Source organism: Monodelphis domestica, chromosome 1, assembly GCF_027887165.1.
Source record: "Monodelphis domestica isolate mMonDom1 chromosome 1, mMonDom1.pri, whole genome shotgun sequence".
NCBI classification, from domain to species: Eukaryota; Metazoa; Chordata; class Mammalia; order Didelphimorphia; family Didelphidae; genus Monodelphis; species Monodelphis domestica.
In genome coordinates this window covers 735326032-735350335 of record NC_077227.1, presented here as the reverse complement: position 1 = coordinate 735350335, position 24304 = coordinate 735326032, and the positions used below count along the sequence as shown (strand labels likewise).

The 24304-nt window shown below is 40.2% G+C and overlaps 1 protein-coding gene across 1 annotated transcript; it reads right to left on the bottom strand.

Annotated features, from left to right (window-relative positions):
* Positions 1 to 642: 642 nt before the first annotated feature.
* LOC103094094 (zinc-alpha-2-glycoprotein) lies at positions 643 to 16101 on the bottom strand. The gene is made up of 7 exons (XM_007477469.2): positions 15894 to 16101; positions 10921 to 10992; positions 9834 to 10094; positions 5128 to 5394; positions 2245 to 2523; positions 1933 to 2046; positions 643 to 1043 (listed from the first exon to the last, which is right to left on the bottom strand). Exons 1-7 carry the CDS (start codon positions 15976 to 15978, stop codon positions 994 to 996), a joined length of 1128 nt encoding a protein of 375 aa, XP_007477531.2. The 5' UTR covers positions 15979 to 16101; the 3' UTR covers positions 643 to 993.
* Between the last annotated feature and the right edge of the window lie 8203 nt (positions 16102 to 24304).

The window sequence follows — 24304 nt, the reverse complement described above, 5'->3', positions numbered from 1 at the left end:
CCCGAGTACCCACTTAGAGCACTCTGCATGCCATCTTTGGCACCCATGCCATAGGTTAACCATCATTGCTCTAAGGTTTACAGAGCATTTTCCTCAACAGAACCATGTGAAATAGGTTGTATACATTATTTTCAGCAGTTTATAAATGAGGAAACTGCAACTCAGAGAGGTAAACAACATGTTTGTGGCCATCAGAATAAGTATCATATCTAATATTAAGGCCCAATTATTTTGACTTACAACCTAGCTCTTTTGTTCACTGAAGCAGTATCAACAACTACAATAAACTATTACATAGTGCTTTAAGATTTGCAAAGGGCTTTATGATATTCTCTTATCCTCACAACAAGCCTGGGTGATAGATATTATTATTATTATTATTCCCATTTTATAGATAAAAGAAATTTAAATAGCACAAGATTAAGTGACTTGGCCAGGGTCACACAGTTAGGAAATTTCCAAGTCAAGACTTCCTGAATTAGAGCCCTGCACCCAATTGACCATACAAATTCCATACATTTGAATAAAAGGCATTGAGGCAGGAACAGTCACCCAAGTTGAGAGAAACAGCAGGAGTTGGCTCTGATTGGAATACACAAATAGCCTGACATCTGACATCAGTATAGATGATGTTAAGGCGGGGGGGGGGGGTTATTTCTGGACAGAATCTGCTCCTATTTTACTAGAAAAAGTAAACCACAGATACATTCATCCTTTGAGTTCCTGAGAGCAACACAGCATGCACTTAATTATGCCTGAGTAACCAGATGAAAATCTATTTTTTTCCTTATTCTATAGACATGCAACAATCTATTTACAGAGAAAGGCTACTAGCAGACAATGTCCATGTTCCAGTTTTGATTGGGAGATCTGTTCTGATTACAGATTAAGAGAAAAATATCAGGGTACTGGAATTTATGTATATACCCAGAGACCCTCTAGAGTGCTCTTCTTCACTGATGGGTTCCTTGCTTATGTAAATCCCAACTCCCTTTAGAGGGTCCCTTCATCACCCACTGTGGCATGCTCAAGAGTCTTCTGACCTGAAAAACAAATAGAGATTAATGTAGAAGGGAGGCACTGGCACGTTCCTTCTGCCTCCTTTCTCTTGGTAGTAGCATATCTTGCATCAGACAAGGGGCTTCCCCAAGACAGCCATGAATCTTCTCAATTAGAATGGGAGGATTATGTCCCCTATCAGATCTGAAGGTCCACAAGGATGGAAACATGTCCAGTGGTCTATTGTGGTGGTGAAAGAACTAGAAATCATGGCATTATAAGGAATGGTTGAAGATATTGTGGATGTTTTTCTTGGGGAAGAGAAAACATTGGAGTCAAGTGATAATAATACAAGCATTTAATTTAACTGTCAAGTGAAAGAGACATTCAGCTTGAATTTATTCTATACACTAAAAAGAATTAGAAGATATTTGGCAGGAGTGTTCAGGGGTAGATTTGGACTTGATATCAGGATAACTTTCCTCAAATCCCAAAAGTTGAATGGACTATCCTAGGAAGAAGTAAATGCCCTCAGATACTTCCTAGTGGTGTGACTCTGCATAAGTAACTTCACTGTCAATGCCTAGCCCTCACTGCTCTTCTGTCTTGGCACCAATACATAGTATTGATTCTAAGAAGGAAGGTAAGGGTTAAAAAAAGAGAAGTAAATTCCCTGATATTGGAGGTCTGGAAGCTGAATCTAGACAACCAATTCCCAAGAAAGTTGTGTCTATTGTACTTTAGATACAATCTGAGTTCTCTTCTATTACTGAGTCCAATCTGCCTACAGAGTTTTCCTCTTAAGAACCCTGTGAGGTGCAGGGACAGTGTGACATCCTCACCTCATGTGACATCCATTCCCCATCTCTTTACTTCCCTGCGATCTTTTGCTTGGGCAATTAGTTTTTTCCCTTTGCCTTCTCACATACATACCTGTCTTCTTGTTCCATAGGATGAAGGCCCCAGAGCAGCTCAGCACCAGGATGATAGCTGTTAGGAGACCCAAGACCAGGACCCATGACCTCCTCTCAGTGGGCTTCTCAGGGACTGCAGGGTGTGAAAGACAACAAGTAAACACAAGAGTTTGTGAGAGGAGGGGAAAGTGGAGATCATGCCCGCCCAGTGAAAACCTAGCCCTGTAGAACATTACTCAGAGAGGAAAAAGGGGGTGAAAAGGATGACAACATTCCATTGTATGGCCCAGTTCTGGGAAATGGACCCCTGTGGCTTGGGAGAAACACTCACCAGGATGTACAGCTGGTAGCTGCAGCTTATTGTGCTCTACCACACAAGCGTAACCTGCCCCTGAATCACCAGGAGGAAGTTCCAGTGTGATTTGGAGGTAGAACGTGGAATCAGCATTGGGCAAGGTGCCACTGGAGCTCTCTTGCCCCCACACACCCAGCTGCCCACCCTTCTCCCAACGCATCATTATAGAGCGAGGGTAGAAGCCTGTGGCAGTACAGTTAAAGGCGACTCTACCATCTGAGACATCATGGCGGGACACAGTCACCTCAGGGGCCACTGAAGAGAGAAATCAAAAGAGAAGATGACATTACCAACAAAGATCATTGACTTTCTGTTGTTCCATTATCACTCCTTGTACCCTCTCTTACTTCCTTCCCTTCCATATTACTCTATCCTCCATCTTTCTCTGCCAAATATTAAGTAGGTCAAAAAGTAACATTTTGGCTGCTACAAGAGTCATCTCAGTCCAACAACCAAGTTCTCCAACTGTCGACCACCCCACTCCAACGACTCTTCTCTCACCCATTAGAAACAGTTGTTGGCTGCCATTTGCAACAGTGTAAATGGGAATGTTCCTGGGCTCACATCTCATAGGTATTCATTCCTTCTGAATTCACTTAAGTTTATGAAGCCACATTCTCTGACAGTGTGAAAGATTTAAATGGATGATTCTAAGACATCTAGTTGGGTTGGGCAAACTCAAGCATACTACCATAAAGCATGCCCTTAGAGTGTGTGTTTGCACACATGTGTACATATATGTATATGTTTATGTATACATGCATGTGTGTGAGTACATATATACTATACTCACACACATCAATGCCAACAAAGCAGTATTGGGCCCCATGCCTATACACTTTAGTACATGGGGCCCAATGCTGCTTTGTTGGCATTGACATTAGATGACTCACTTGCCCTACTTTCTGGCTGGTTTCTCCTCCCCCTTATTACCTCCTGACTATACACTGACCTTCACCCAATTGTTTTCCCCAAAGGATAAGGAAAAGCCAGAGCCCCACTCTAATTTCATCCTTGGTCTACTCTCTTCTTCCCAGGTGTGTAGGCTGGTTCCCTGTAGTTCCTCCTACGTACATTTCACAGACCTTCCAAGTGAATATGACAGTCCACAGTGCTCACTTAGCTGACCAGGGAGTTACAAACTGCAATTCTTCTGGTTAAGATGAGGAACTCTTGGGCTTTACCAATTTCCCTTCTTCTATGCCTTATGAACCTCTGGGCCTTGCTTTCTGTCCTAATGGAGAACATCTGCATGTGTACTATGTTTCCCAATTAGATTATGAGTTCTTGGACAGCAAAGACTGTTTTGCTCTTCTATTTGTACCTTCCAGAGCTTAGCATAGTCCTTGGCAAATAACAAGCACTTGATAACTGTGTTTTCTTTCCTTCTCTCATTAATTCACTTATTCATTCATTCTTCCTTTAGACTCAAATGACTCCTCAAGGCCTTTGAAGACCAGGGTAGAAATTTATATTTCTTTGTACCCTGTTTAGTACCTAGGATGGTATTTTTCACACAGTAGACTCTCAATGAATATTTGTCAGTAGTGATGATGACTATACTGCCAGATCCCTTAACCAATGGGCTCTAATGGGTTAAGAATATAATCCGATATTTTAGTACTTGAAAGGATTCATGTGAACTTTAGGGTGGCTACTCTCTCACTTGGTGCTGATCATACTCTTTCCATATTGTGTGAAGGAAGACATTGAGAGGACCTTGATCATGAGGATAGACTATAAACTCTGGTGCCTCCTGGAGTCAGCAGGAAAGTCAGCAATTAAAGTGGAAGAAAACAAGGCAGAGGAATTTCCCCTGAGTAGCCCTGGAGCAGAAAGGGCAATGGTTGGCCCACAGGCATGATGTATGAGAGGGAGTAGGCTGGGGGAGATTGGGAAAACCCAGACACAATAAACTCACTTTTTTTCTGGACTTCCACAATAGAGAATAAGATAGCCTTCCCACTGCTGTGGTAAGAAAATACAGACCCAGTGACTGTGAACCTATGGCACAGGTGCCAAAGATGGCACACAAAGCACTCTCTATGGCACTCAGCCATCCTTCTTCCCCAGCCCCTCAACCCCCAAGTTTATTACTAGAAAGGCAGAGGGACTCAAGTGGAGTTGCTCCCCTCCCCATCACCACCTCGCCTGAAGACTTTTTTTTCACATCACCCACCCCTCAGCCCAGCAGCCCAATGGGAACTCACAGGGAGTAAGATGAGTGGCTCACAGGTGGCAGAGCTGAAGGAAAGCATAGTGCTTGGACTTCTCCCCTTCCCCCTCTGTATACTTGCTGAGGACATTCCTCACTTCCCTGCCCCTCTGCCCCAGAAGTTCAATGGGAATGCTTTCTTCATTCCCTGTGTGGGGTAAGGGGAGGATGGGTGCTAACCAGCACTCAGTGTTGGGGGAGGAGAACTCCATCTCAGTGGGAAGGGGAAGGCATTCCATCTCCAAAAGGTTCACCATCACTAATATAGACCTTAAGCCAGACAAATGGAGAATCAATCCTAATCATTGCTTAAGGGGAAAATATAACTATATCTCTTCTCTTTCTCATCTCTCACTCTCTCACTTTATTAATAAACACTTAAAACTCTGGCCTGACCCTATTTTATTCCTAACAATACCATACCAAATACATCCCCTTGAGTTATTTTGGATGAGAAGAATCATCGGGGGGTGGGGGGATCATTCCACTGTTTATGAAAATCTCCACTGGTCCTCTGGCAAGGGACAGTCTGTCCTAAGCCCATCTCAGAGTTTTCTCAGTTTGATAAGATTGGTTAGAGCCTGTGCTTTGCTGACATGGCCAGAGAGAACCCTGGGAAGAAACAGGAAGAACTGGGAACTCACCATTTTCCTTCAAATTTGAGTAGTGCAGGATTTTTCTTATCATTTCAGCACAATAATGCTTCATAACTTTCTTTCTCAGGTTGACCCCCAAGGTGCTTTCTGCTATGGTTCTGAAGTGCTCTGCTTCAGGTTTTGTGACAATCCAGTGCTCCATCTTATCATTTGTCCTGATAAAATCTTCACCATCCACAGCAAACTGGATTTGGCTGCCAATGTAAATGTCATTATCCAGTTCACACTCTCCATAGAGCTGTATTGTATGATTCTCTGGAGAAAGACTGATGAGTCAGTATGATATAATGGAATCAGAATTGGAGATGAAGTTAGGGGGGCACTATGAAACCAGTCTTCCAAACTTGCTAACTATATAACCTTGAGCAATTTGCGTAAACCTTCAAAGTTTATAAGAACAGGGGACAGCTAGATAGCTTAGTGAATGGCGAGCCAGGAAAGACAGGAGGTCCTGGATTCAAATCTGACTTCAGACACTGCCTCACTGTGTGACCCTGAGCAAGTCACTTAACACCTATTGTCTGGCCCTTACCACTCTTCTTCCTTGGAACCAATATACAGTATTGATTTTAAGATGGAAAAGAAGGATTTTTTAAAAGTTTAGAATGATATTAATAGCTAACATTTTTCAGAGCACTTTACATAGAGAATATTATTTTTGCTAATCTTCAGAAGTAATTTGACAGACAGGTGCTAGTATTATACTCATTTTACAAATGAGGGATCCAAGGCTGAATTATTTTAAATGACTTACCCAATGATTTGCAATGTAACCGATAAGAGAGTAAGGAGAGATTCTAACATAAATATTCCTTATTCCAACGCTAGAGCTCTCTCCAGGACTCTATATTCCATATAATTTCCCAATATATGTGGAAATGTATGTAAGTTGCTTTGTGTACCTTAAAGAATTTAATACTATTAAACATCCTTTTGTTCCTGTTGTATAATAGAGGTAAGAATACTTGCTCTCTGTACCTCCTAGGTAAGGACTATTCTCATGTGAATCTATTATATTTTTCTAGAAGAACAGAATATTGTAGAGCAGGTAAATTGAGCCAAGGATTAATATGGAAAATTGTTGCTTTGGAGGCAATTTTAGAGGTAACCTGTATATTGGGTTGAATTATTCTACAAGTCAAGTTAAGACTAACTGTTCTCTCTTTGGCAAGAAATACTACCTGGTGAAACTGTCAAACTCTAATAAGATAGAATCATCTAAGACTTGGAATTAGATTGAATCTAGCTAATTTTCCAAAACATAGAAATCTAGTTACCATATCTTCATGTATACTTTCTGAATTATAAATACTTAGAGAGAAACCTTAAAAATATTCTTGTTGTCTGGGTTTTTCAGCATCAGGGAATAGAAGGAACAAAGGGTCTAGAATTCAGTAATCATTCAGGACATGATGGTATGAATACCAGATCAGATATTGGTTAATTACTTTCCCCATAATTGGCATGGCCAACAAATGGTTTATCTGGTATTCACACCCAATCTATCTGACTCTAGATCCAATTCCCTTTCCATAGCAGCATAGCATTTACAATTTACATTTTAGTTCTAGACCCCCATATGATAATCTAGGTGTAACTGTCCAGATGGTGCAGAAATAGAATTCAGGATAGATATTAGGGCTAAATAATCAGTCTGATTTTTTTCAGCTAAGTGTGAGCAGTTTTCTTTTTTCCTTTCTTAGTCCAAAGCCCTCAATTAGTTTCACAAGAATATGATCAAATATGTTTTAAACAACACATCATTATTTATACTCTGCCTCTTGTTGAGACTCCACCCTTCTGTTATTGTAAAGTTGAGGCTTAGATAACTAACTCCCATTCTTAAGCACCAATTTTTCAGTGACCCACCTAGGCAATTAGGTGGTATAGTCAATAGAATGGGAGATTTGGAGTTAGGAAGATTTGAGTTCTCGAGTTTGAATCCAGCTTGAGACATTTACTAGCTGTGTAAAACTAGGCAAACCACTTAAACATCTAGGTAGCTCAGTTTCCCAGTCTACAAAAGGTGATAATCACAAAACCTTACAGTGTTGTTGTATGGATAAATTTGATTAATAAAAACCTTAGAGAATAGCATAACTACTTTATTCACACGTATATTTTCCAAATCCATTTTTATCTTCTGAAGTTCCTACCTCCAAAAAGCAGAAGTAAGGAAATCACCACTTGTGTCCCTAAAGGATTTAGTTCTCTATTTTCCTTCCAGTGGTCTGGTTGGTACCTATACAAATCACCAGAAGGGAAATGTGCTCATCTGATTGTCAGGTCTGGACAGAATGGGAGCATGGATTTAGAAATGAAAGAGACCTTCCATTTCTCATTCTACAGCATCAATTACCTGCTGGACAGTTATACCTGCATATTCTATGGGCATCTGGAATTAATAATATAAACTGTAGAAGATATCAATTCCAATTACCTCCTTTTAAGTCGAGAGAGTTAAAATAACTTGCCTGGAATTAAATGATTAGTTTGTTTCACAGGTGGGATTTGAAACTAGTTCTCCCTAGCCCCCAACTCAAGGCCCTGTGCATTCCACACTGCTGTTTGGTCATTTCAGGGTTGTCGGACTCTTCATGACCCCATTTGGGTTTTTCTTGGCAAAGATACCAGAATGGCTTGCCATTTCCTTCTCCAGTTCATTTGACAGACGAGGAAACTGAGGCAAATGAGATGAAGTGACTTGCCCAAGGTCCCATAGCTGATAAGTGTTTGAGACCAGAATTGAACTCAGGAAGATGAATCTTCTTGACTTCAGACCCTACACGGTATCCCCTGTACCACCTAGCTGCCCCATACTCCACCTAAGGACAAAAATGGATCTTTTTGTTGTTTATGTCAAATTAACAGTTATATATCTGTCTTCATTATTCTTTTATCAGGGATTTATCATCTACCAGTACTAATATTTCCTCTCTCAGAATATCACAGCTAATGGCACCTATAGATTAAATTCTTCATTGCTTTGAATACAAGATGCTTCTACCCTTAAAGATGGTTTGGTTCGCTGGATAGAAGAAAAGCTTCATATTTATTCATTGTGCAGCTCCACTTTTAAAAAACTTTATTGGAATAAAAAGAGGATCAAAGAAGGGATAAGACTCTGATGTGGATGGGACAATAGTAACTGACAACAGAGAAAAAAAATTAATGTCCAATTCATATTTTCTTTATCTCCTCTGAAAAGGACAATGACCTTAACACTAGAAATGAAGGACCAAGGGGGCAGCTGGGTAGCTCAGTGGATTAAGAGCCAGTCCTAGAGATGGGAGGTCCTAAGTTCAAATCTGGCCTCAGCCACTTCCCAGCTGTGTGACCCTGGGCAAGTCACTTGACCCCCATTGCCTAGCCCTTACCACTCTTCTGCCTTAGAACCAATACATAGTATTGATTCTAAGAAGGAAGGGAAGGGTTTAAAAAAAAAAGAAATGGAGGACCAAAAACATTGTCTTGACTTTCAAAAAAGATAAGTGATAAGAACATTCAAACTGTAAACTAGTGAGCTTGGTTTTAATTGTGTGGAGACTTCTAAAAAGGATTATTAAAGAAACACAAGATGGCTGTCAGATAGCGTGGCTCTAAAAATAGATCAGGACAGAGTACATCTATTTCCTTATCTGATAGCATCACTTAAATGTGTGGGCAATGTTGTAGATATGTTTTGATCAAATATCTCATGTCATTCTTGTGGAGAATATATAGAGATATAATAATTTAATCAAGTAGATTCAGAATGGATTGGATCGTCAGACTAAAAGAGTAGTTGTTAATTATTCAATGCCAATGTGACAGGAAATTTTTAGTGGAGAACCCCTGAAATCTGTGTTTGGCAATGTTCTTTTTAATAATTACATTAATTAAAATATTAATTGGATGAAGTCAAAGATTGCACATATCAGATTTGCAGATGATGCAAAGCTGGAAGGGATTGATTACATAATGGATGACAGAATCAAGATCCACCAAGCTCTTAAAAGGTTTAAGAATTGGGCTGTAGCTGTATGAAATCTTGCACTTGGGGACAAAAAAATCAACTTCAAAAACACAAGATGAGAGAGATATAATCAGGGAGTCATTTTAAAGGATATCCGAGTTTTAATGGAAGTCAGACTTAATTTGAGTCTCCAGTATGATACCACATACCAAAAATGTTCATGTGATCTTGAGATGCAATACAAGGAGCACAGATTTCAGTAATAGGGAGGGGATAATGCTAGTGTGTTCTGCCCTAGTCAAGTCACTGTGGTTTAAGAAGGTTATTGATATTTTGGTGAGAGTCAAGAAGAGGGTAACTAAGATGATGGAGGCACTGAGCGTGTTAAGCTTAGACAAAAGAAGATTCAATGGAGAGAGGAGGAGCATGATAGCTATCCAAGAATTTGAAGGACTGTGACATGGAGGAGCCGTGAGTCTTCTTTGGTTTGGCTCCACAGTTCATAATATGGAGTGCAAGTTGCAAAGAGACAAAATTAAACTTTTCCTAACAATTATTGCTGCCCCAAAGTTGAAGGTGCTGCTTTAGGAGATGATGAATTAGTCCTTTTGGGATGTTTTCAAACAGAGGCTAGACAAGCGCTTTTTGAGTATGTTATAGTGGGGAAGTCTTTCATGAATGGGTTGAAGTACATAACCACTTTAATTCTGAATACAAAGATTCAATTTGTCTCACTTACTGTTACTCTTGGTGTCTTTCTTTATAAAGAAGCTGAGGAGCCAGCGGAAATACGTCTCAGCACTTAAATTAAATTCCTTCTTATTCTCAGTGAAGTCTTTCCCTAGTGCCCTGGTGATCCATGCTCCATTGAACACAGTTTGCTTATTCCCTTTATCATAGGTGCACACTAGCACATCATCAATAACGTGGATTATGGTGAAATTGAAGAGAGAATGTCTTGTACCCACTGCAATGAATTCACCCTCAAGCCTGTGGTGACCTGAATGACAGAAAGGTAGGGGAAAAAAAGGTCTCAGTATGTGTGTCCCCAAACCCTACTATGTCCTCCCACCCATTGAATTTCTATCAGTAGGCTAATTTGAACAATTGCCCATGGGGACAGCCAAGAAGGGTAAAGTATACCTATCATGACTTGGTATATCACATAGGAAGGCTAGGTAAAGAAGACATTAACAGATTTGGTCCAGACATTGCTCCTTGATGGCATAAATACTTTTATAACCCACATCTTCTGTTTTATTAAGTAGATTACATAGTGTAAATATCAGTGGTGTTAGTGCAGACAGAATAGTAAGCTGGCTAATGCATGGGAGTGTATAATTGGAAATCTGTTACCCTAAAAACTACATTTCCCAGGAGCTCACTGACTTCCTGTCATTATGTACTTCCTGTAGACAGGGGGATATATTGAGTTGGGTTCCTGGTCTCAGCCTCTTTGTTTCCTAGGTTGTGACTGTGGTTTTTGAAAAGATATGGGCACGTGGTTTTTATTTTGTTACCTTTTTATTCCTTTACTTCTAATGATCATTAATAAATCTCTTAAAATATAATATTTTAAACTATTTGAGATTAATTTGATTTTTACAGGAGTGCTAAAGGAGCAGGCAGAGCTACTGCACAGGTAGAGTATAGCAGCATTTTCATCCCATCCTGGTGTCATAGGCAGCCATTGAATCTAAGGATGAGAAGCCATGCTAGTGTATAAGAAATTGGCCCATTAGCATTCTGAAACTCCAGATGGATGCAATCTGGGGAGACAAAGGGAAAGAGTCAGGTGGAACTGTCAGTGCACTCAGTTAACATACCTTGCAGTACTTGGGGTTCTTCAGGATTTTTTTCCATATGTGTAGGTTCTTGTTGGCTAGGTTTGTTCCCCTCTGGAAAGGAAAAAAAGATGATGCTTCATCAGTGATTCCACCATACATCTCATGAGCTTGTCATTTTCTCTTAACATCTTTGGAGCTCCAGGCATTTGTAGCACCAAAGGAAATAACCTGGGGTGATTCTTTTCATGTGCCTCAAGAGCAGTGTTTGGCTTAAAGTAAGTACTTACAATTTTTTTAAACTTACTGACTTATAGATCCAATCATGAGGGCAATAAATTCAGAAGGATTTGGAGTCTGAGAACTCAGCCTAGATGCCATGTTGGTGAACCTATGGCACACATGCCAGAGGTAGTACTCAGAGCCTTCTCTGTGGGCATGTCTGCCATTGCCCCAGCACAGAATTTGCCAGAGTACAATACTAGAAAGCCAAAGGGACTCAGGTATGGGCTGTTCCCTTCCCCTCTCTACATGTTCCTGAGGACATCACCTGCTCCTCTAAAAGGTTCACCATCACTGATAGAGTATTGGCTCTATTGCTCACTGTCTATATGGCCTTAGTCAAATCTCTTACATCTCTGGTCTTTAGTTTCATATGTCTAAAATAAGTCAGTTGACCATAAAGGTGTCAAACCAGCTACAGCAGGCCACAGGTAGCCTGTAAAATCCCAGAATTAGACTGAACCAGATTAGCATATAATTGGGAAGGTGGGGCTAGGTAGCTCAGCAGATTGAGAGCAAGACCTAGAGATGGGAAGTTCTGGGTTTGAATCTGGCCTCAGACATTTACTACCTGTATGACCCTGGACAGGTCACTTAGCCCCATTGCCTAGCTCTTACTACTCTTCTATTCTTGAACAAATATGTAGTATTGATTCTGAGATGGAAGGTAAGGGATTTTTTTTCATGTAATTTGGAAATAAAGTTTAACAATAAAAAATATAACATAGATAATGTTAATTTGTGGTTTTCTAAGTCAGTATGTAGTTCACAGTGATCCATTGCTATTTGATTTTTAAACCCCTGGATGACTGAGACTCTTCCAACTCTCTAAGTCCCATGGTCCTTTGATTGAATAATTGCTAAAATCTCTTCTACCTCAAAACCCTGTGGGGCATGTGCAAAGCTGCTTCTACTGATTCCTTGGGAACTCTGAAGATGAGGAGCCCCTGGATGTGGAGCCCTCAGCACTGTAGGATTTGTTCAACAATGTGGCTAAGAAATCATTGAATGGCTCTACTGATGATTTTATCCATCATAGGTTGGAATGCTATTGTACATCTTACTTTGATCATTAAATAGGCAATGTAGCTGAAATACAGATGTTAAAACCCCTGAAGAAAGGGGCATAATGCCATCTTGAGTTTCATTAGAGAGAATGAGAGGAACTCCAGGCATTATTTGACAGGTAACTAGATTTGGGGAAGATTTATTTGAAGGAGCTAAAAGAGAAGATAGGTAGGATGGGAAACTGATTTAAGACTGATGAGAGAACCTAGAGATGGGAGGTCTTGCCCTCAGACACCATCCTAACTATGTGACCCTGGGCAAGTCACTTAACCTCTGCTGCCTAACCCTTATTGCTCTTCTGCCTTGGAACCATTACACAGTATTGATTCTAAGATGGCAGCCAAGAGGTTTTTTTAAAGGGTAATAGGGTGCCTTGCTGGGGGAAAAGTTAAAAATCTTGAGATACATGAAGAAATGATGAACATGATGAATTCAGAGACCTGTGTATGAGCTTATGCTTAGCAAAATAAACAGAACCAAGAGAACTATATAAATGATGGCTACAACAATATTCATAGGAAATCTGAGTATTGGGGGGAATCAAATGCTGCAGAAAAAAATCTAGTGAAATTTACTTCATTCCTTATTATAGCCAGGTTGGGGGATTCCTAGGACAGGAAGTATATAGATTAAAGGGGGAGATTCCTAGGATAGGACAGCATAGATTTCTATATGTAGAAATCATTATATACATTTTCAGACAAGGTATTTGCATCAAATGATTTTTGCAATGATTTTCTTTGGCATAAGGGAGAACTTAGTCTGGAGAGTGCTGAGGAATGACAAAAAGGCATCAACAAATTATGTTTAAATGTATGTGGGATTTTTCAAATTACAAGATCAATAGGACTTAGAGACATGATATGGTGGATTAAAGAGGGTGATGGCATTGTAGGCCTAGATCAAGGAAGACAATAGCTCTAATAGAGTCTGGGCTAGTCAGGCTACATTTGGAGTATATTTGTGTCCAGCTTTGGTTGCCACATACTAGGACAGATGCCCAAGTGGAGGAGAGAGTTCCCAAAATGATAACAAAGATGGCAAAGAACCTCAAGATTCTGGCACATGAGGATCAACTGAAGCAACAAGAGCTATTTAATAGGAAGACAAAGATGTAGTGTAGTATTTAAAAGATTGTTATTTGGAAGAAGGGTTATCTTCATTTTGCTTGGCCTTGGAGAGCAGAAATAGGAGCAACAAGGGGAAGTTAAAGAGAGGAATAAGGCAGCTAGATGGCCTAGGTCTGGAGTCAGGAAGATTCATCTTGTAAGTTCAAATCTAGTCTCAGACACATGCTAGCTGTATGATGCTGGGCAAGTCATTTCATCATTTTGGCCTCAGTTTCCTCATCTGTAAAATGAGCTGGAGAAGGAAATGGCAAACTACTCCAGTATCTCTGCCGAGAAAACCCCAAATGGGAAAACAAAGAGTCAGACATGATTGAATGACAGCAATTAGACTGCCTAAGAGTTACTTTTATCCATAACTAGAGGGTGTTAGTTCCATAGGTAGTGATTTCCCAGAAAATGGAGATACAAAAGCAGAAATTGGATGTCAGATGAATGTACCATTTGCGTGGAACCTTGTAGAAAGGATCTGTACTCTTGTTGGTTTGCTATAAAAGATCCTCTGAAGATCCATCCAATTTATATTCAAGGGACCTGTGTTTCAAGTCTTCTAATAATACCTGTGAGTCCTTGGAGAAGTCATGTTTGTTCTATGAGTTTTGCTTTCCTAATTTGTAATTTGAGAGAATTGTACCAAAAGACCTCAAAGAATACTTTTATTCTTTTTTTTTTTAATAACCCTTACCTTCTGTCTTGGAGTCAATACTGGGTATTGTTCCTAAGGCAGAAGAGTGGTAAGGGCTAGGCAATGGGGGTCAAGTGACTTGCCCAGGGTCACACAGCTGAGAAGTGTCTGAGGTCAGATTTGAACCTAGGACCTCCCATCTCTAGGCCTGACTCTCAATCCACTGAGCTACCCAGCTGCCCCCGAATACTTTTATTCTTAAAAAAAAAAAAAAAAACCCTTACCTTCTGTCTTGGAATCCATACTGTGTATTGGTTCTAAGGCAGAAGAGTGGTAAGGGCTAGGCAATGGGGGTCAAGTGACTTGTCCAGGGTCACACAGCTGGGAAGTGTCTGAGGCCAGATTTGAACCCAGGACCTCCCATCTCTAAGCTTGACTCTCAATCCACTGAGCCACCCAGCCACTCCCAGAATACTTTTATTCTTAAATATATCATTCTATGATTCTATTTAATCAGGACCCTTTGAGATCATCCCCTTTCTCTGATAGGGGCCAGTCAAGCCTAATAATGTGAAAAATATGAATATGATGAGTGCAGATGTGTAGGAAAAGGAAGCTTGAGCCTTCACTATGAAGAGAAGAAGCACTTTAATGGGGAAAACTAGGAGTGACCAGTGAGCTAGTTAAAAGTCTACTGCAAGGAAGGAAAGGGAGGGTGGGGCTGGGACTGTGGTCTCCATTCCTTCCCTGGTTATGAGAAGGCAAAATAAGGGAGTATAAGCCTGAGACTTGAAGAATGGAAGGCGAGCCTTTGGTTCAAGTCCCTGATTCACAGCTGAAGAGATGGCATAAGTGAAATTAGAACTAGATACTTAACTAACACGTTATTAGTCTCACTTTGTTCTTCTCTGCTTTGAAACTTTAAAAAGGAACTTTCAAAAAGTCACCAATGTCTCTGAACTGAGAAGAAAGAGACTAAGTGATCTGTCTCCACTTGGGTCAGGGTAAATGAGGGGCCCACCCTCAAAGGGCAGGCCTGCAGTCTTAAGCAGGAAGGATTCGGGCTGGGATGCTTCTCTGTGTCTCGGTCTCGTATACTTTCCCTTATCCTGGATCCAGTTTCCTGCCAGCCCTCTCCACTATCCAGAAATCAACAAGAATGTAGTTAATTCCTCACCAACTCTAAAGAAGTAATCTAGTCTTATCCTCAACAGAGACTTCTATTTGCTCCTCCCTGATCCAGGAGAAAAACTTTCCCTTCTAGACTGCTTGATTAATCTCTTGAGATACCGTAGGATCAAAAGTGATATTAATAAAGTAATAATAAAATGAGGAAAGAAGTCCAGCATTTACAGAGCACCTACTATGTGCCAAGTCCTCAAAGTGTTTTTAACAAATGTTATATAATTTCATCCTCACAAGAACTCTATGAGGTAGATGCTTTTATTATCCTCATTTTAAAGTTAAGGAAACTGAGGCAAACAAAGATTAAATGATTTGCCCAGAGTCATGCAACTAATGTCTGAGGTCAGATTTGAACTTGGGTCTTCCCAGTTCTAGGCTCCAGCACTCAATTATACCACCAGTTGCCTCTGCACAAAGAGGTGCAAAATTAAAATAATAATAATGGTTGGAGAGCTGAGGTTCTAGTCAGCAACTCTCAATGCTTCTGTCCCTCTAAACTATCCCTAAATAGTGTACATTTGTATTTCCTTGGTTTTTCCCTTCATTGTTTTTAAATCCTCTCCCAAATCTGCCATGGTTATTACAGATATGTATATATGCAAACATACATACATATATATATATATTCCAAGAAGCTTACTTCTTTTCTGAGCGCAGGGGCTTTCTCCCCTCTATTAGACCCCAATCTCGTTTTTTCAGTACCACTTAGCTCATTCCTTTAGACTTACCTGCCTGGAGCTCACACAAAGCAAACACACCTAGCATGAGCAGCCAATCTGGGAAGAATTCTCTCCTCCTTCTTTTAGTCTCCATTTCGACTTTCTAGAGAGCTTCTTTGTCTCCGCAGGAGTTAGAGGGATCAGAGCCCAGGAATGAAGGGAAATCCCTTTATAGATGACGTTTCCCTACTCTCCATCCATGCCCAGCCTGGCATTGGTGCTTCCAAGACTCTGCCCTCCTGCCAATGCAGTCCAGGACATCCGTCGCCAGGCAGAACCCAGCTCAGTGTGGTAGCTCTAAGAATTGAAGGGAAATAGGGTCTGTGGTTAGGACAGGAAACACCACATCAGGTGTTGTTCTCCGAAATGGGGAACTGGCCCAGTGCCATCCGCACCGTGAATGGCAATGGAATTCCGATGAAGAGGACAAAGCGTACCTCAGGGAATCCCACAGACCAATGAAGGAAACACATTTCCAATCCTTGGGAAACGTTTGGTTTAACAAGTGAATGAAAGTAATTTATTAAGGGATTACTATGTGCAAAGCATCATGCTAGCACTGTAGATCTAAATAGAAAACTAAGAGGGAAATATAGCATTCTAATGAAAGAGGCAACAGCCAGGAGTCGGACAGGAAGGTCCCAGGCTCCCCCAGGTACAGTTGGAAAGCAGATGGTAATGCCTCTTCTTTAATATTTCCATTGACAAAATCATAGCCAATTCTGAACGGTCAGTGCCAAGGGCTTTGGGGATTAGAACGTTCTTCTCTGGCTCTTGTTATCGGGAAATTGGCAGAAGCAGGGGCGTTCCAGAATTCTGGGGAAGTGACAGGACTGTTGTCTAGTCTCTTAGGATGGACCTAGTGAACTAACTAGTCTCTCTCCTGTGGCTTCCTTGTGATCCATCTGACCAACTTCCTGTTTCTGTGTGTCTTGTTGATGCTGAGAGATATTCCTACAGAGCTGCTGGAGACATCTAAAGCCATCAGTCAGTGAGGCCTTCCCTTTGAGCCCCTGCTTACCTTCCTGCCTCACTACCTCTATCATCATCCAAGGGAGGATCTGGGTTAGTGAAGTGTATTGTATTATAGGAACTGGGACTTTTAGGTAGAGGTAACTGACAGTGTAGATACCATCTCTCTGAAGCTACCAACTGGATTTGGTGGGAGGATTATATATATATATATATTTTTTTTTTAAACCCTTACCTTCTGTCTTAGAATCAATACTGTGTATTGGTTCTAAGGCAGAAAAGTGGTAAGGGCTGGGCAATGGGGGTTGAGTGACTTGCCCAGGGTCACCCAGCTAGGAAGTGGCTGAATCCAAATTTGAACCCAGGACCTCTCATCTCTGGGCCTGGCTCTCAATCCACTGAGCCACCCAGCTCCTCCCTTATTTATATTTTAAGATAGATCATCCCAATTCCCTTCCCTTCCTTTCCTTCTCTTAAATAAGCCCTGTTTAATAATATTTGGTATCCTATAAGCTTTAGCCTGTTGGCTTTCCCAAACCCTGTCTCCTTCTGATACTGGTCCTAAACAATCATTCCTTGAGTAAATCCCATTACCATCAGGAATTATTAAATAAACAATTATTTCAGTTTATTATTTCAGTCTTCAGTATCTGAGAGAGCCGAGGAGTAGGGAAGGGCGTAGAACCTGCTGCGATGGTTGACTTCTATCCCCAGTAGAAGATGTTTTTGAGGTCTGAGCTCCTGTAGAGCTGGTGGTCTGAAGAACACAGCTGTTCCCAGGGATCTTGGGCTTACCTGCCCTTCAATGGGGAGATGCTATCCTCCTTAGTTTAAAACCATAGATGCCTCACGTCTATCCTTGTCCAACCACTTATGCCAACAAGGCCCTGTGGCTCACTGATGCCAGCCTTCGAAGCACTGATGCTATAGAAGCTGGACCCTGAGTCATCAGGGAAGGAAGTTCTGTTTATCAAGCCAAAGGTCCCCTGACTCGGTTCGGTTCAATTCAGTCCAGTTCAACAAACTTTAAGCACACTGGTTACTACTTCTATAATATTGGGTTATTTTCCAGGGTTGGGCAACTGAATCTTATGTAATGTGTGTAGACTGAGATCCAAATGTCTGAGGATCAGGCTTTCTTTTATAGCTTTATTAGTTCATCTCAGCATGAGAATCTGTGTGACTGGCATGGACTTTAGTCCTAGAGAGAGAGGCTCATCTCATCTTTGTTATTCTCCATACTCGTGCCCTTTTTGAGGCAGCTAGGTCGGCTCAGCTTATAGAGAACCAGGTCTGGAGATGGAGGGTGGGGGTTCTGGGTTCAAATCTTGCCTCAGACACTCCCCACTGGGTGATCCTGGGTGAGTTACATAACCCCAGTTGCCTAGCTCTTACCGTTCTTTTATCTTGGAACCAATACTTAGTATTAATTCTAATACGAAAGGTAACAGTTAAAAGCAGCAATAGCTATGTATCCTCATCAACTTCTCACTGGAGCTCAGCTTCTGTGTTTCCTTTTTTTTTTAAACATTATTTTATTTGGTCATTTCCAAACATTATTCATTGGAAACAAAAATCATTTTCTTTTCCTCCCCTCCCCTCCCACCTCTCTCATAGCCGATGTACAATTCCACTGGGTAGCACATGTGTTCTTGACTCAAACCCATTCCCCTATTGTTGGTATTTGCATTAGAGTGTTCGTTTAGAGTCTCTCCTCAGTCATATCCCCTCCCCGCTGTAGTCAGGGAGTTGCTTTTCCTCGGTGTTTTTACTCCCTCAGTTTGTCCTCCGCTTGTGGATAGTATTTTTTAGATCCCTGCAGATTGTTCAGGGACATTACACCGCCCCTAATGGAGAAGTCCATCACCTTCGAATGTCCCACAATGTATTAGTCTCTGTGTACAATGTTCTCCTGGTTCTGCTCCTCTCACTCTGCATCACATCCTGGAGGTTGTTCCAGTCTCCATGGAATTCCTCCACTTTATTATTCCTTTTAGCACAATAGTATTCCATCACCAACATATACCACAATTTGTTCAGCCATTCCCCAATTGAGGGGCATCCCCTCATTTTCCAATTTTGGCCACCACAAAGAGTGCAGCTATGAATATTCTTGTACAAGTCTTTTTCCTTATTATCTCTTTGGGGTACAAACCCAGCAGTGCTATGGCTGGATCAAAGGGCAGACAGTCTTTTAGTGCCCTTTGGGCATAGTTCCAAATTGCCCTCCAGAATGGTTGGATCAGTTCACAACTCCACCAGCAATGAATTAATGTCCCTATTTTGCCACATCCCCTCCAGCATTCATTACTTTCCTTTGCTGTCATGTTAGCCAATCTGCTAGGTGTGAGGTGGTACCTCAGAGTTGTTTTGATTTGCATCTCTCTGATTATAAGAGATGTAAAACACTTCTTCATGTGTTTATTAATAGTTTTGATTTCTTTATCTGAAAACTGCCTATCCATGTCCCTTGCCCATTTATCAATTGGAGAATGGCTTGATTTTTTGTACAATTGATTTAGCTCTTTATAAATTTGAGTAATTAAACCTTTGTCAGAGGTTTCTATGAAGATTGTTTCCCAATTTGTTGTTTCCCTTCTGATTTTAGTTACATTGGTTTTGTTTGTACAAAAACTTTTTAGTTTGATGTATTCCAAATTATTTATTTTGCATTTTGTGACTCTTTCTAAGTCTTCCTTGGTTTTAAAATCTTTCCCTTCCCAAAGGTCTGACATGTTTACTATTCTGTGTTTGCCTAATTTTCTTATAGTTTCCTTCTTTATGTTCAAGTCGGTCACCCATTTTGAATTTATCTTGGTGTAGGGTGTGAGGTGTTGATCCAAACCTAATCTCTCCCACACTGTCCTCCAATTTTCCCAGCAGTTTTTGTGAAATAGTATATTTTTATCCCAAAAGCTGGGTTCTCTGGGTTTGTTGTATACTGTCCTGCTGAGGTCACTTACCCCGAGTCTATTCCACTGATCCTCCTTTCTGTTTCTTAGCCAGTACCAAATTTTTTTGATGACCGCTCCTTTATAATATAGTCTGAGAGCTGGGACTGAAAGGCCCCCTTCCTTTGTATTTTTTTCATTGTTTCCCTGGATATCCTTGATCCTTTGTTCTTCCAAATGAACTTTGTTATGGTTTTTTCTAAATCAGTAAAAAAATTTTTTGGAAGTTCAATGGATATGGCACTAAATAGATAAATAAGTTTGGGTAGGATGGTCATTTTTATTATATTGGCTCGTCCTACCCATGAGCAGTTAATGTTCTTCCAATTGTTCAAGTCTAGTTTTAGTTATGTGGAGAGTGTTTTGTAGTTGTGTTCATATAGTTCCTGTGTTTGTTTCAGGAGATAGATTCCTAAGTCTAGGGTAATTTTGAATGGGATTTCTCTTTCTAGTTCTTGCTGCTGAGCTGTGTTGGAAATATATAGAAATGCTGATGACTTATGTGGGTTTGTTTTGTATCCTGCAACTTTGCTAAAGTTGTTGATTATTTCAATTAGCTTTTTGGTTGAATCTCTAGGAATCTTTAAGTAGACCATCATGTCATCTGCAAAGAGTGATAACTTGGTCTCCTCCTTGCCTATTTTGATGCCTTCAATTTCTTTTTCTTCTCTAATTGCTACTCTTAGTGTTTCTAGTACAATGTCAAATAGTAGAGGTGATAATGGGCATCCTTGTTTCACTCCTGATCTTATTGGGAATGCATCTAGTTTATCCCCATTGCAGATGATATTAGTTGATGGTTTTAGATATATACTGTTTATTATTTTTAGGAACAACCCTCCTATTCCTATGTTTTCTAGTGTTTTTAATAGGAATGGGTGTTGTATTTTATCAAAGGCTTTTTCTGCATCTATTGAAATAATCATGTGATTTTTGTTGGTTTGCTTGTTGATGTGGTCAATTATGTGGATGGTTTTCCTAATATTGAACAGCTTCTGTGTTTCTAATTGCTTCATGGATATTGACCTACATACCTCATATACTTCACACCTGCATATCAATCAACAATTTTAACCATTTACCATTTATTAGGCACTTCCTGTGTACTGGACATTGGACCAAATGCTGGGAGCCATATTGACAATGTCATTCATGGACACCAAGAAGTCAGAAAGTGGCTCTTTGGCAGGATGGACTTGCCCACACGGCTCCCTCTGCATGACTTCTCTCATAAACATCCCTTACTAATGGAATTGACATGATTGTTGTTCTCTCCCTGGTCTCAGAAAAAGTAATATAAGAGCAAAATGTTTGCACACTATTTCCCCAAAATATCACCAAAAGATTACACAAAACCAAACCCAAAAAGGCTATTATGGGTTAAATTTTGCTTAGGTACATAATTCCCAGAAAAAGCTGTGCCCACAAGTCATGCCCAGAATATCCCCTACTCCCCCAGTACAGAAACTCATTCTCCTAAAGCCAGTACATAAATCATTCATAAGGAAAGACTTGTACAGGTACAACAAGCTCCATCATGCCTCAGTGACTTGATTTTACCAAGCAAAACTCCCCCTGAGAAACTCCCTAATAAACCCTAAAAAATTATTAACCTGATATTAAATCTGAATTGTGCTCTTATTACCCCTCTGATCTCTCAACCTCACTGCTATGATTGTTGAATTCTCTAGAATTTCTGATTGATTATTTTAATTAAAGATAATAAGTGATTTTCCTTAATTGCCTGTAAGCTGCAAAGCTCCTCATAGGTTAATAAGAAAATTAAGCCACCTGGGATGAAATCATTTATCTTATGTAGAACCTTTGTGTTTCTTTTCAAAATCAATAGTTACCACACAAATGTATAGAGTGATCTCAGAATGTTAATCAAAAAACTTGTTAAAAGTTAATGTGTGACTTATCCAATTATCTTTATTCAAACATGTACATTGAATAATGTATCTGTGTGCCAAAAAAGGGTATAAAAATAATGCTAAACCTGGGCATGGCAAAGCAGCCACTTCATGCAGAGCATGCCCCAGGCAGAAACATATACATAGAGCTGCCTTCCATCTCTCATTTCATCTATCCACCCCACCTACCAAGGACTCCTGGAATCATGAGTGGGGCTAAACCCCGGCCCGTGGCAACCAAGTGTCGAAGATTTAAAGGAAGTCAACCAACATAGCTTCTGCCTTCTAGGGGGCTATATTCTAATAGAGAAAATAATTTGTAAAAACCAAAACATATGAGTGAAATACAGAATTGGTGGAAGGTAATATCAGAATGGACGGCATTAATACCTGAGAGATGTAACCTCAAAATTTCTTAGACTTATAAATGTTGGAAATTTCACCATTGGGAAATTTCATACTTGAAAAATTTCCTATTGATAGTGGGTCTTGACTATTGGAATGTGAATCCCATTGGCATGGGAGGTTCCTTCTCCTTCCCTTCTTAAGATTACTTTAGGACAGAGAGTGGGGAAAAAGTTATGGGAGGAATCTTTATTTTTAGCAAAATTTTATTTAATTAATTAATTTAGAATATTTTTCCATGATTACATGATTCATGTTCTTTCCCTCCCATCCTCTCCTCCCCATAGCCAACAAGCAATTCCATTGGATTTTGCAGGTGTCATGGATCAAGACCTATTTCCATGTTGTTGATGTTTGCATTAGGGTGATTGTTTAGAGTCTACATCCCTAATCATATTCCCTCGACCCATGTGATCAGGCAGTTGTTTTTCTTCTGTTTCTACTCCCACAGTTCTTTCTCTAGATGTGCATAGCATTCTTTTTCAAAATTATGGGAGGAATCTTAAAGGAACCCAGGGATTCTAAGAGTCAGAAGTTTGGAGAGATGAAATGTCCCCTGGGCAGAGATGTCATATACAAATAAAAAGTACACCATTAAGGCTGGGTCAAAGAATGTCTGTATTAGAGAAGAATATAAGAATAGTAGAAGATGGCTCAGGGAACAGGTTATAAAAAACTTTAAGAAAAAATGATTTATATTTTTTCCTGGGGCTTATAGGAAACCACTAGAGTTTATTGAGCAAAGAGTTGACATGGTGAGATCTGTGCTTTAGGGAAACATTTGGGCAGCAGGATTAGGAGGGTTCCGAATAGAGAGAGACTATAGGTAAAGAAAACAATTCGGAAACTATTGAAATAATGATGTGGATTTGAACTGGAGGGGGGAACTATAGAAGTGGAGAGATGGATTATATGAGAAAGAAATAAACAAGAATTATCAAATGATCAGATCCATGGTTTGTGTGTGAGAGAGGAATCAGCAATGACGCTGATGATAAGTTCCTGAGTGACTGGAAGGATGGTTGTGTTCTCAATGGCAATAATGTAATTCAGAAAAGGAGGGGGGAGGTAATAAGCTCTATTTTAGTCATGTCGAGTTTGAGATGACAACAGGATGTCCAACAGGAAACTGATGGGATTGGTGCTCAGAAGACAAACTGAATGGAAAAATAGATTTAGGAGTCATTTGTATAGTGATGGCAACTGACCACATAGAAATCAGTGGGGGGAAAAGAGGAGCCAAAACAGAGGCCTAAGAGATATCTCCAAATATTGTGTGTGATGGTTAAAAATTCATCAGAGCTGTGGAGCAGCAGTATAATATATAAGAGGAGAACCAAGAGAGAACAGAATTACAGAAATTTAGAGAGAAGAGAGTTTCAAGGGAGGGGGGGACCGATAGTGATCAACAATATCTGACGCTGCAGAGAGAGGTCAAGGACATATGAATTGGTATAGAATAGAAAAATGAATGAATTTAATGTCACAGGATCTGAGTTCAAATCTCTGAGGATTTAGATGTTTACTTGGTTGTTTGCCCTGTATGTGACCTCTGGCAAGCCCCTTAACATCTTTGGGCCTCAATTCCTTCATTTGTCATTAGATGACCACTATCAAACCATCTAGTTCTGATCCTGTCATTCTATGAATTCATCATCTTTATAATAAATTGTGTCCTTTCTTCTAACTTTTCTAGTCATATTGCTGGAGTCACCAATGTCCCAGGATCATAAATCAGGAACTGGCTTGGAAATCTTCCTTTCCACCACCTCAATTATCCAATAAAGCATGCAGGCTTTTGGATATGGTATTCTTCATGTACGACCACTCTCTTCCATTGGATTCCAAGCGTCTTCTTCTTTGACTGCTCATTTCTTCTAACTTATCCTGTGCTAATAGCCTTCTAGTGGGCCTCACTACCTCTGTCACCTCTCCCATCTTTCCATTGTCATTGCCATGTAATCTTCCTCATATCTCATCCTGTGCAAGTCAATCCTTTACCAAAAATCTATGGGGAGATACCCATTAAAATTCCTAACTCAAGCACTAAAAGTTTTGTTGGTTGTTGTTGTTGTGTTTTTTTTTTACCATGTAGCTTCAACTTACATTTCTAGTCTTTTCCACTGCTCACTCTCTTTCATATAAAGAACTAGAGTTTTTCCACATCGTAATCTTATCC

Bases quoted from the DNA above. Each gene is read 5' to 3' on its own strand.
- LOC103094094 (XM_007477469.2), bottom strand. From the start codon at position 15,978: ATGGAGACTAAAAGAAGGAGGAGAGAATTCTTCCCAGATTGGCTGCTC. The intron at 10,095-10,920 runs GTATGTTAACTG...TCTGTCATTCAG, and splicing joins AGAACCCCAAGTACTGCAAG to GTCACCACAGGCTTGAGGGT. The intron at 5,395-9,833 runs GTAAGTGAGACA...GTCTTTCTCCAG, and splicing joins GAAAGACACCAAGAGTAACA to AGAATCATACAATACAGCTC.